General features: G+C 38.5%; 1 protein-coding gene across 1 annotated transcript; it reads right to left on the bottom strand.

Annotated features, from left to right (window-relative positions):
* Window positions 1–200: 200 nt before the first annotated feature.
* Window positions 201–12,070, bottom strand: cul4a (cullin 4A). The gene is made up of 20 exons (XM_058629648.1): window positions 11,446–12,070; window positions 9,914–10,029; window positions 9,306–9,409; window positions 7,060–7,129; window positions 6,878–6,951; window positions 6,639–6,801; window positions 6,462–6,551; window positions 6,274–6,356; window positions 5,591–5,658; window positions 5,320–5,438; window positions 4,981–5,173; window positions 4,762–4,866; window positions 4,172–4,282; window positions 2,984–3,069; window positions 2,783–2,890; window positions 1,504–1,617; window positions 1,312–1,417; window positions 1,048–1,220; window positions 550–702; window positions 201–440 (listed from the first exon to the last, which is right to left on the bottom strand). The coding sequence occupies exons 1-20, from the start codon at window positions 11,585–11,587 to the stop codon at window positions 345–347; spliced, it is 2,274 nt and encodes a 757-aa protein (XP_058485631.1). The 5' UTR covers window positions 11,588–12,070; the 3' UTR covers window positions 201–344.
* Window positions 12,071–12,301: the final 231 nt, after the last annotated feature.

Here is a 12,301-nt window from a genome sequence, read left to right as displayed (position 1 = left end):
GTAGAAAATATTTGATTTTAGAACAAATATGGTGCAGAAAAAAAAATCCCAATCCCGAAGAGGATAAGCAAAAAAACCAAACCAAAAACAGAGGAACGTGCCAGTTATTTTTCTGTTGAGTTTTGCATGAGCTGAAGTCACATAAACCAAGAATCATCGACCTGGGTCACTCCTCCAGCACCATTTCTGAGTCTCATTAAAGATATCACAGGGTGGGAACAGTGTTGTAGAGAGTCTCTCCTCTCACTGAGTCCAGGATTGTAGATGGAGGGAAACAATGGGCACTAGAGGATGGGTGGATGAGGGGCTGTAACGCTGTCACCTGCTGTGACTGTAAAAACCCCTCAGGCAACATAGTGGTACTGGTTTGGTGTCTCCTTGTCACGCTCCATGTAGTCTCTGTCAATGAGCGACTCGATACGCTTTTTAAGATCACCCGGCTGAGGAGAGGAAAACAAGGCAGACTCTGATTAACTCTCCATGTCAGTGTGAATTATGAATGAAAAAAAAAATCGAAACAAAGAGGATTAGAAGTTCAAGATGCGTTACCTTGACGGGGAACTTCAGCTGGTTGTAGATCTCTGATACGAGGAGGTTGTGACTGAGGGTTTTCCTCATCTTCATAATGCGCACCACAGCTGCATCAATCTGGTACTGCCTGTCTTGAAACACGCGCTCTGTGGTGCTTACCTGCTCCTCCACCTGTCAGGAAAATTAGTTTTAAAAATGGCATCACAGCTGGGCAGTAGCGGGTTTTAAGGCTTTCAGAATGGACTATTTTGACATGTATTTTCACCATTGTTGTTTCTCGTTAGTGGTCTTTCTGAAACTAAGAAAACTGCAGAAGAGAGAATCTACTTTTTGTTTATTTTGACTCATGTATTCCCAGTGTACCTGCGTCACATGATGCAGGTTACTACTGACATACAGATCAGAAACGTTATGTGGATGCAGATCATTTTGATCTAAAACACTGTTTTCAAATGAAACATAGCAGGATGTAGCCTGAGAGAGAAAGAAATGTGCTGTTCTGTTTGTTTTTGTTACCGTTTCCTTCATTTGTATCTGGTTGATCTTGATGCGGAACAGTTTGTGTTTAAAATCGTTGTTTAAATTGAAGCGGTCTCCATCCTCCACATCTTTCCCTCGAGGGTTCTTGTTGAGGACACGTGCTTTTCCACAGGCCAGCGACTGCAGTGTACGTCTGAGCTCTCCTTCCTCTATGCACAAGACAAATTGATGGTGGGATATAGTAAGTACCTCTCTCCCACAAAGAAATAGTTGTAGTACATATGTTAAGACGCGTGTAACCTATGCCGGTGGCCGTGCGAATCTCCTCCATGCTGAATTCTTCTCCCTCATTAAACATCAGCAGAACCAGTGTCTGGAACAGCGAGACCTGCAGCTCCTTCTTACCCTGCAGGAGAAAGTAGTCAGTAGCTCCAATTTGTCCATCAGTTATTTCTCTTCTGTGCGCCCTGTTAGTTTTCTTCAAGTATTTACCTCTTTAAACTCGGATTTTAATACAGCGTGGCCCAATGTTGGCTGCCACTGTAGCTTCCGTCCACTGTGCTTGCCCAGATAGAACACCTTAAACACCTCCTGGAGTTTTACCATCTACCAAAACACAGAGAAAGTCAATGTGAAACACAGGTGTCCTTAACACAGTCTTTCAAGGATCAGTTAATGACCAGATTCATCACCAGTCATTAAAATACAGCAGATCTGTGGGTCAAATAACTAACTTAAATGTTATTTTGAGTGCATATTTTAATTCCAGCCTTTGAACAGGTGATTTATTTGCACACTGTAATGCAGCCAGGGAATTTCACTGAGCCATAGCGCGGACCAAGGTAGATTTGTTTTGCTTCTGGCATGTCTTACCGATCAGAATGTGTCATTGATGATGTGACATTAAAAATATTCAAATAGGCAAATGCAAACAGCTACGACTGTTTACAAACAAACAGGGCCTTCCAAATCTTCAAACTGTCTAAAAGTTCAAGCTCCTGAACCAAACAAGCTCTCCTCTCTTCTTGAGTGTTGACGGTACTCTGCACTAATGGCAGTTGGTAAAAAGGAGCTTCTGAATTGAAGAGCTTCTGCCAATTTAGCCTTGGATGCTATTTATTATGATAGTTGAAACTTACATGCAGTCTTGCTTAAACGATTGTTTTCCCATTAAAATATTAATTGATGCTAGTAAACAATATTCCCATTTGCTAGAAAATTACACCAGAAATACCAAAATCGTGGCAGATAGACATTCAGAAAGCTTAATTTCACAGGCTTGAATTCATATAAACTCAGCCATACACGTCGCCGGCCATTTTGCAATTAAAAAATATTGTGAAAAGATGTTCTAATTAGATTTCATATCCTTTTATACAGGATCATGTGACTTGTAACTTTTCACTGATAGCGAGCAAGTTTTGACAAACAAACTTTGACACCCTCCAACCACCAGTGTTGGCCTCGTAATCTTTTTTTTTTCCTCGAGGAATAAAACCTGCACAAACACTGACAAGCTAAACCTGGCCGGTCAATCTAGAGACGGGAACAAGAAGGCGATGCAAAGAGATTCAGCATATTCACACACAGAATCTGTTTACAGAGATTATGTAGCACAAGGGTGAGGACCAGAGAGAGGAGAAGATGTTATTGGTGCTGATGATATTGTGATTACTGTGTTGCATCACACAGAGGGCACAAACAGCAGAGTAAGCGACAGCCTTGTTTAGAACAACACAACTTGTCACAGTATATAAAAGAAGCAGCTTACCTCTGAGGGCAGGTGAACCTCCATGGGTATGTATGAAGGCCAGTATCCCATAGTGAGGATGTTGACTGTAAGTTCTATGTTGCTTGGTTCACTCTGGTTCTGGATATACTAAGTAGAAATATCATATTTATTATGGATGACAAATTACCCATTTAATGACCCAACAAAGTGTTTGTTGTTGTTGTTGTTGACTTCACGTACCTGTTTGAACTGGATCATGATGTCTTTGGACAGTTCCATGTCCTTGAACATTCCCTCGAGCTTACTGGTAAATGCTGCTCCACATTCTGCAAGCACATTCAAATGCTAGGTTACATTTTAGAGAAAAATTCAGTATATATACAGTACAGAACACATTTTCCAATTGAGGGAAAAACAGCTTACACCAAATACGTATATAATAGTTCATTATTAAATGGACTGCATCAAGCTTCAAGTCCATCTGTATGTTCAATAGTGGTCTTCTTCATACCTTGATTCTTACTGTTGAGTGTTTATTTAAGTTTCTGTTGCCTTTTTTAATCATCTGGAACAAGGCTCAACATTCTCTTCTGAACTCTGGCATTAACCAGGCAGTATTTCCCACAGAACTGCCGCTCCACTGGATATTTTCTCTTTTATGAGTCATTCTCTTTAAACCCTAGAGATGATTGTGCATGAAAGTTTCTAAAATACCCAGACCTGTATGGCACCAACAAAGATGCAAGGTGCAAGTTGTCTTGACCATGTCAATTTGCCTAAATCCAGTGAGTGGGTGCCATGTGATTGGTTGATAATTTGCATTTACAACCAACTGTTCCTTTTATTTTAAAATGTTTGCAGGTCTGGCTGAGGAACAACAGTAGAGTTCTAGCATTTAGTTGATAAGAGGCTCATTTAATCAATGTTTAGTATTTATGGCAATTTCAAAAGCATACCCTTTGTAAAACTAGCCTGGGTGAACCAAGTCTGCTAGAGATTTTGATTTTGCTCTGCAGACACATCTGACAAGGATGCCAGTTTGGCCAACAACTATATAGTCATTGCTCCTAGAAAACTACAACAAGCACGTTTGTGGACACGTTTTCCGTCACTCTGCATATGTATCAGACGGATCATTGGTCTGATTGGTTATAGGTCTATCCATTTGCGTACAAACACATTTTCACTGGTCACGCATCATGGAAGTGGGAGGTGACTTTACCAGCCAGGCTAATGAAAAACATATCAGCAACACTCTTCCTGTATGAACAACAGAGGTACAATGTGAGGCCCAGCAGATCAGTCATCACACACTGTACACACACATCAAGTATGGCCCATGGAACTATTTATATATCTATCTGTCTGTATTGACAATAAAAAAACAAAATAAAAAAAAGCCAAAAAGATGAAATGTCAAAGATTTACCATGTTTGAGCTTGGAGAGCATGGACTTCTCAGCATCAACAGAGGCACTCTTTCCAACTAGCAGACGCTTTGCCAAATCTTTCTTATAAAAAGCTTCAAAGACATCTTTTCCTAGAGGGAGGAAACACAAATCAATAAACCTCAAAGTGAAACAAACTTCAAAGTGATTAGTGATGGGAATTTGTAGCAAAAGTGTTCAAATATTCAATGGCTTTATTAACTGAATATTCTAAACTCTAGTGCATGAGAGGTAGTGGAAGTAATGCAGGATTCACAGTGTGATAAGCTAACAGGGGAGCAGGTAATGAGATGCATTCAAATATTCTGCCGGATCTGCAGCATGCATTCAATAAAACTGGTAAATCACTTCTAACTAAATGCTTATTGCTGCTGCCACCTTGTGATCATAGTTGCACCACAAATTAGGTCATCACTGGAGTAGGAAGATTTGTTTTTATGATAAAAAACATTTGTTCTGTATCTTTTTAAAATAGGAATTATGGAATACTCATGTCCATCCTTAATTAGTAACAGTCAACTACTGAGAAAGCAAACATGCTAAAAGACATGCAGTTCCAAGTGTAACCGACCATGTATGAAACGGAAGATTATCATAATCTTGTCCAGGATTCTCTCGAGCTCCTCCTCTGTAGCCTCCTTGTTCCCTGCTCTTAATTTAGAATCCACATATTTAGCTGGATGGGAAACAACAAAGCAAATCAAAATCTGGCATTCACAAAACCACAATAAAAATGTGCTTTGGTTGTTCAAAATTAAATGAAATAGCATAATTTCTGGGGCTAGCCTACCAATAAGCTCAGCCGGTTTATTGGGCCTTCTGTTGATAAAAGTCTCAAAGGCCTCCTTCATGGCATTAATGAATCCCTCATTCCGTGTGAAGCAACACTGTGTGACGTTGTCCATCTTGTCCTTGAAGTCCAGCAGGTCTTGCACCATGTCCTTGTCTTTCTCTGGAGTACATACAATCTCTCCACCAAAGCTCTAAGACCACAGACAGTTAAGTGTTATATTTAACAGTACACTTATCTGCACACACATATAATAAATGACCATGCTTTTTGTTTGTTGTCAACACACAGAATATGTTTGTTGAGCTACAGTGAGTGTGTATATAGATTTATATCTACCTTGATGTAATCCCTCCAGAACTGCAGCAGTGTGGGAAGTCCTCCCTTCACTTTACTGAAGAGCTGGTAGAGGAGGGCTAACTCAGTCACACGGTTCCCATCCAGCAGGATGCTCAAACCTGCCACAAAAACATGCATATGCATATAGATTCTATATACTTTAAAAAATAGACACAACATTTATGGAACAAATACTGGTCTGGGAGGGTTAAAACTTTGTGAATCTATAAACTTCACAAATGTTACATGCTAACCTAACATACATACTTACCCTTTTGTAGCACTGCAGTCATATGTTCTCCTAGAAGTTGTTTCTCAACACAGCTAATAAGTGGTTTCCTGTGAAAAAAAGAGAAAAAAGCATGAAGAAAATGAGAAAGTGGATTCAAAAGTTAAAATAGGTGCATAGATATTTAACAAAAATGTGCACACTGATCTTAAAAAAATCAACCAAATAGTTATCCATTAGTTAAGCACATGACAAATGGAGTATCAACAAAATATCCCGGCCACGTGTTTACAGTAGACAAAAAAACTAAAAAATTAATAAATAAATAAATAATGGCCTTGTAGGTTTTAAATTGTCAGTCATGTGAGAGAGTAAAAACGTATCTCAGATAACACTCTAGGAGCCTAACATGAAAATATCTGTAATAAACACAAAGCATAAAGGGCATTTAATAAAGATGACCCTTGATACCTTTTTGAGTGACTCATCAAAATTCAAATTCAAATATATAACAAAATAAATGAAATCTTTCTTTTTTTTTAAAAAAAAAAAAAAAAAAAAAAAAAGGTACAACCCATGCAACATAAACTGACTGGGAAAAAAAGGAACTATAGTTCTTTATGTTTACATTTAAGTTTGATATGCACGTGAGCATTATTAGATATTATAATAGTGAAGTTTTTCCTCAACGTTAATATAACATAATTGAACATAAAAGAAATTACTGAGTGCTCTGGTCGAGATAGCTCATAATGCGATCATTCTCCTCGTCCAACCGTCGAGCCACATGATGGAGATACTCAGGCACCTGGACATATAAAAACACACCTATTCAGTTTGCCAGCTGAGAGCATATAACAGGTGACTGATGGATGATACGTGATAATATAACATGCAGATCTGGTTCACTCACATCTCTCTCCTGCATTAGCCTCTGTCCTTCTGCTGCGTACAGACGATTGGTCTCGATCAAAAATCTCTCCTCAAAGGAATCTTTGTAAACCTGAGAGAATGTGAGACAAACAGGAGATCAAAAATGATGTCACATGTCCATGTTCTGATTGATGATGATGAACAAGCAATTAGGTACCTGCAGGTCTGACAGCATGCCCAACAGGCTCCTGAGCAGACTGCGATCCACAGTCTCCCCATTCCGCTCCAGCTCTATCTGCTCCAAAATGCCATCTACAGTGCGCTTCTGCACTGCACTGTCACTCACAATGTGGGTGCGGAACAGTTCCAACCCAGTGTCCCTGCATCATATACATAACATTAGCCTCCAAAGTATACATTAGCAAATTTAAGCAATTTAAAAACATGTTATTTTACCATATGGAGGGAAGAAGGGAGTTCTGAAGCACGTATGTACGATCCAGAAAGAGGAAGATACTTCGGATCATTATCTGTAAAGACAAACAGAAACAGTCTAAATATTGGATTCTTTTCAAAACAGAAAACTAAACAAAGTGCAGTTTTGATGAGTATGTCTGATAAATATTAAAGCAGCTTACGGTTTGCCTGCAGTTGTCTTGCCAGCAGCGATTCATTCGCTTCAGGAAGGAAAGGTTGTCCAAAGACTCTGTGAAATTCATGTTAAGGAATTTTCATTTTCCTTTACTCACTCATGCCATTAAATTAAAAATTAAAAACTTAAAGAGCATTATTTGTGGCAAATTTCTGATTTGCGTTGATGTTTTAATTTTTTAAAGCAAATCATAAAATCTACAACCATAATTATATGTCCATGAAAAAAAAGATATTAAACATCAATAAATAAACTTGAGGTCATGAGGACAGTTGCAGTAACAGAAAAGGAGACAAGGGACAGGACAAGACGATCTGCTGTGACGACCCCGAATGGGAGAAGCCAAAAAAACAACATGTAAACATGCCAGAATGTTGATGGTAGAGCTAAACAATATATTGTTTTTTTAATCCAAATTGCAAAATGAAGACAGACACAGTGTATGGTCAAGCGAGTCTAAATGTACTTTGGCTATTTTCTGTACTGGGAGTTGAAAAATGCTGATATTTTTGGTTGAATTGAAAATTAACATTGACCTCCAAGGGGGGCGAGGGGTGCCTAATATAATGGTAGGGGAAACAATGCAATATAAAAACAATAACAGATAATGAATAGCAGTAATATTAGGTAGGGAATTTTAAGTGCTGAAGGAGCCAACATGTACAAGTGACTGGTGCAAATGTGCTTGTTTTATTGCACAAAGATTTGTAGGAAATTGGAATAATTCTGCAGTGCCCAAATTTTCTTTCACAGACAAGTTTGTTAGTGGAGACAATGTGTAAATCAATCATTACATGTTTTGATTGGCAGCTGCTGTTTTACAATAAGTGAAGCCTCTTAACAGCAACTACCAATCACAGCTGCTGCTCAATTGTGCTGGATTAACTACAATGTACAACTGCCTCCTAGTTTTATATTTATTGTAGGTTCAGTTAAGTTACATTTTTATGAATGTCTGTAGCCTACATAAAGCCTTTATCAAAACGAGATACCAGCAGCAAAGGCTATCAACAGCAGGACACCTACACTACCAGTCAAAAGTTTGGACACACCTTCTCATTGAATAGTTTTTCTTTATTTTCGTAACCATTTTCATTGTAGATTCTCACTGAAGGCAATAAAACTAACTATGAATGAACACATATGGAATTATGTAGTAAACAAAAAAGTGTAAAATTACTCAAAACATACAGGCTCAGCATCTCTGGGAACTCCTTCAAGAATGTTGGAAAACCATTTCAGGTGACTACCTCATGAAGTTCATCTAGAGAATGCCAGGAATGTGCAAAGCAGTAATCAAAGCAAAGGGTGGCTATTTTGAAGAATCTAAAATATAAAACATGTTTTTTGGGTTATTTCACACGTTTTTGTTTACTACATAATTTGTACTTATAATGTGTTCATTCATAGTTTTGGTGCCTTCAATGAGAACCTACAATTTAAATAGTCACAGAGTATATGCAGGAATCCTGAAGTTAATTTCAAGACTTCAAGAATTTTTTAAGACTTTTTCAAGATCTTCTCAAAATATTTTAAGACCTTATCGCCACTTCAAGCTGTAATCAGCAACACATATTTAACTTACAAAACAGTTTTAGTTTGCAATTAAATCTATAGAGCACAACCATACAAAGGAACTCATAAGCTGAAAAGGAACAAAGCTCGAACAGCATTGATGCCCATCAAGGTTACACTTATCTTCTTTCTGCAATATATACAAAATGCCTCCCGGTAGTTCTCAGCAACAGGCTTCAGCCATTGCTGAAATTCAGGGATCACCAACCAGGAGTCCGCAAACTTACATTTTCCCATGTCTGATGATTTTGGAGTTTATTTTGTGTGATTTTGTACATAATTTTGTGCTAGGAGGAGCGCGTTCACTGTCGCAAGATGCCTCGAGCCGATCTTGCAGGGCAAGCATGTGCATCGTTAATTTTAACAAACACGGAGAGGAAAATTCATGCATACTTTTTGCAGTCAAATTCTATAGACAAAATGTAATACCTCATGAAATCGCAATTAAGAGTTTTTAATATTTTTTAAGGGCCTTAATTTCCCCAAAATGTATTTATCAAATTTTAATACTTTTTAAGACCCCACAGACACCTTGAGTCATGAAAATAACGAAAAACCATTAAATGAGAAAGTTTATGTCTCCCATTCGTCCTCAGCTCAGTATGCAGTGGATTTGACACACATCTCACCTTACACAGCTCTTGACAAAAAGGATATTCTCTGAACTGGTGGATCTGAGCTTGCACGTGATCTTCACAGACCTGTCGTAGCTGCTTGTACAGAGTAGGGGAAACTTTATAAGAACACAGATTCTCCACCGCCTAGTTTCAGAAGAGAGGAGATAAGAACACATGAGACACAGACAGTTCATAATTTTAAACAAACAGCAATAATGCATTGTAAATACACATAGATGCCTATGCATTCCATTAATATTTTTGAAGATGGTAAATACATTTGTATGCAGAAAATGCTGTGAAGACTTTTGGAATTTTTAAAATTTCTGTCTGATGCTGCCCCCCACAGTTGACAATTATTAATCACAGTTCAATTTGTTTTTGTTTGTTTTTTTATTTCTGGCAGGCTGCCAGAAACTGCTTCTTCCTCCAGTAAGTTCCTGCAGGCTGTACCTTCCAATCACATTTTGGTCATCACAGGCCTACATGTTGCTTTTCTTTATGTATACACAAACCTGCCAACGCGAGTCGTGACCCAGTGAAAAGGTTTTCATAAAACCCCCCCAGAAAAGTAAGCATTCTATTTCAACTGTTTGTTTTAATCATAATGAAACATGACACTGCAGTTGTTCAGAGAGAGACACAAACCTGATAGAGTTCTTCCAGGTTGTACTTTATAGATGTGCTGTTCTGAATGGCTCCCACTGCATCCCGTAGCTTCAGCCATGTGTCTTCAGTGTAATTCTCTGCTAGTTTTGGCCTGTCTGTTACAAAAAAGCCAGCAATAAAGTTTAGATAGATCCCACACATAATAAGCTCAACATGTGGAAATAATCAGCTCTAAATGTTTATGGTCCAGTGACAGTTTTTATAATAAGGCCTCTGCCAATGCTTAAAGTTAAAAACATATTTTAATAATAGTGTGTGATTACTTTTAAACTCTTTTGAGTAACATTACAACTGCTGCTGCACAAGGCAGTATTGCTTCTGTCTTGGAAAAATAAACATTAATGGAATAACTGACAATGAACTACGGCACATTGCAAATGACAAACTTTGGACCCACAGGTTAGCTTGTAAATTGACATTTTTATAGTGCACAGAGTCAGTTTTCTGTCAGGAGTCAGGAACAAGGGCCTTTCTGCATGAAGTTTGCATGTTCTCCTTATGTGTGTGTGGGTTTTCTCCAGGTTCTATGGCTTCCTCCCACAGATGTTAACTGGACACTCTAAATTGATAATAGGTCTGAATATGATAGTGAATGGCTGTTTGTCTCTGTGTGGTCCTGTGATGGACTGGCAACCTGTCTAGAGTGTTCCCCGCCTTTCGTCCTATGTCAGCTGGGATTGGCACCAGTGGCACCACAACCCTCATGTGGAGGGATAAAGCACTAGACAATGACTGAATGAATGAATTAAGACAAGTTCTCTCTTTTTCAGCATCTCGAATGTGAATAATATTGTCAATCTCTGTTTGTTTGCTCCATATAACAAAGATATTTTTGTTAAAACAGAATGATATATAGAGATCTTGTAGAGAAAACAAAACAACTGAAAACATTACCACTGTGACTATCTCTTGCAGCTGTAATACTGGGAATTTCCCCTTTGTGGGACATTAAAGGTACAGTATATGGTATTCAGCATAACAGGATTGAGTTTTCTGGGGATGTAGGTTATCATCCAAGCAGGAAATTGTTACATTTTGATGGTGATCAACATTCAATATGTATTTAAATCGATTGTTAACCTTGTAAGATAGAGGAATGTATTTGACACTTTAGGAAACAAGTGGCCTTGGTGGATGGTTGTGCTCTGTGAGTGTTTTCTCCAATTTTGGTTGTATGTAATCTGATTTGCAAACACTACAGGTGAAGTTTGTGCGAAAACTTGGGACAGTAAAACATAGACGTCTTTCAAAATATGGAAACTCTCCATTGATGACTTATGATTATTTCCATCACGTGGTCATTACCTGAGGGGATGATGCTTTGGACAGTGGTTACCTCATATGTGCAAAACCCAGATGTGCAAACAGATGTTGCGAGGAGCTTGGTTAGAATTAAACACTAACCTGAGAAGGCAACTCAATAATTTGTACTAATAGCTGTCAAAACATACAACCAGAGACAGACATGTTAACTGAATGAGCCCAAAGTTAAGTTGCATGCTGAGTCCTACCTTTGAAATTTTTGATCACTAACTTCTTTGAAGCGCCACTTTTGCCGGAGGCCACAGCTGACGTTCTGGCCAGCCCGTTGGTGTTGTGCTCCGATAGAGAAGAGAAGCTGGCCCTCTTCTCCTGTCGGGTGTCCTCTGCCATTATCAGATTAGCACTTTGGCTTAACGATGTATAGTCCGTATTTCGCTAAGTTACTGCTAGGTCTTGCTGTCACCGCTGTTTATTATACAGAAACAAAATAGTCCCTTCGTAAGGCAAAACTATATTTGTTGACGACTCAAACAGCCACAGTCTACTTGAAACACATTCAAACATGCACTGACTAACGTGAGCTCAATTAACCACAAAACATAACTGCGGTGTGCACATAAACAAGCTAACAGTATGATAACACACTTTAGCTCAGTTTTCGTCTTCTCCAAAACACTTTGGCTTATTAGGCTTGACCATGCCAGTCTGGACTATTTCCAGTTTAAAACGAATTCAATGTATGTGTTCAGCGGCAGCAACAAAAACCTATACGTGACATATGTAGCGTTGTTATAACAGATTAATATTTTGGTGGCTTTCTTTAGCATATAGCTAGCTAGCACAACAAAATGGCTTTTCTCAGGCAGTTGGACAGGTGCATCTTGGGTGAAAAGCGACTGAGTTGCGTTTGAGGACAGTACGGAGTACTACTTTCTGCAACAATATTCTAACTTTCTGGGACAGTGAATGGGCGGATTATCCTCCTTAAATCCGTTTACACAGCCATATGCGTATTTATATGTGGATTACTGAACATATGAAGAAGCCAGTTTGAAATGTGTTGAAAATCTTCAACTTTCCTGCTTTCTTGATAGTCTTGAACGC

This window comes from Solea solea, chromosome 5 (genome assembly GCF_958295425.1).
Source record: "Solea solea chromosome 5, fSolSol10.1, whole genome shotgun sequence".
NCBI classification, from domain to species: Eukaryota; Metazoa; Chordata; class Actinopteri; order Pleuronectiformes; family Soleidae; genus Solea; species Solea solea.
The sequence above is the reverse complement of the archived record's forward strand: the minus strand, read 5'-3'. Positions and strand labels throughout refer to the sequence as shown.

What these genes read in the sequence shown, in the direction of transcription:
- cul4a (XM_058629648.1), bottom strand. Translation starts at nt 11,587, where the DNA reads ATGGCAGAGGACACCCGACAGGAGAAGAGGGCCAGCTTCTCTTCTCTA. An exon ending in TCGCACGGCCACCGGCATAG is followed by an intron (nt 1,221 to 1,311) that starts GTTACACGCGTC and finishes TCTTGTGCATAG; the next exon opens with AGGAAGGAGAGCTCAGACGT. An exon ending in AGCTGAAGTTCCCCGTCAAG is followed by an intron (nt 441 to 549) that starts GTAACGCATCTT and finishes TCCTCTCCTCAG; the next exon opens with CCGGGTGATCTTAAAAAGCG.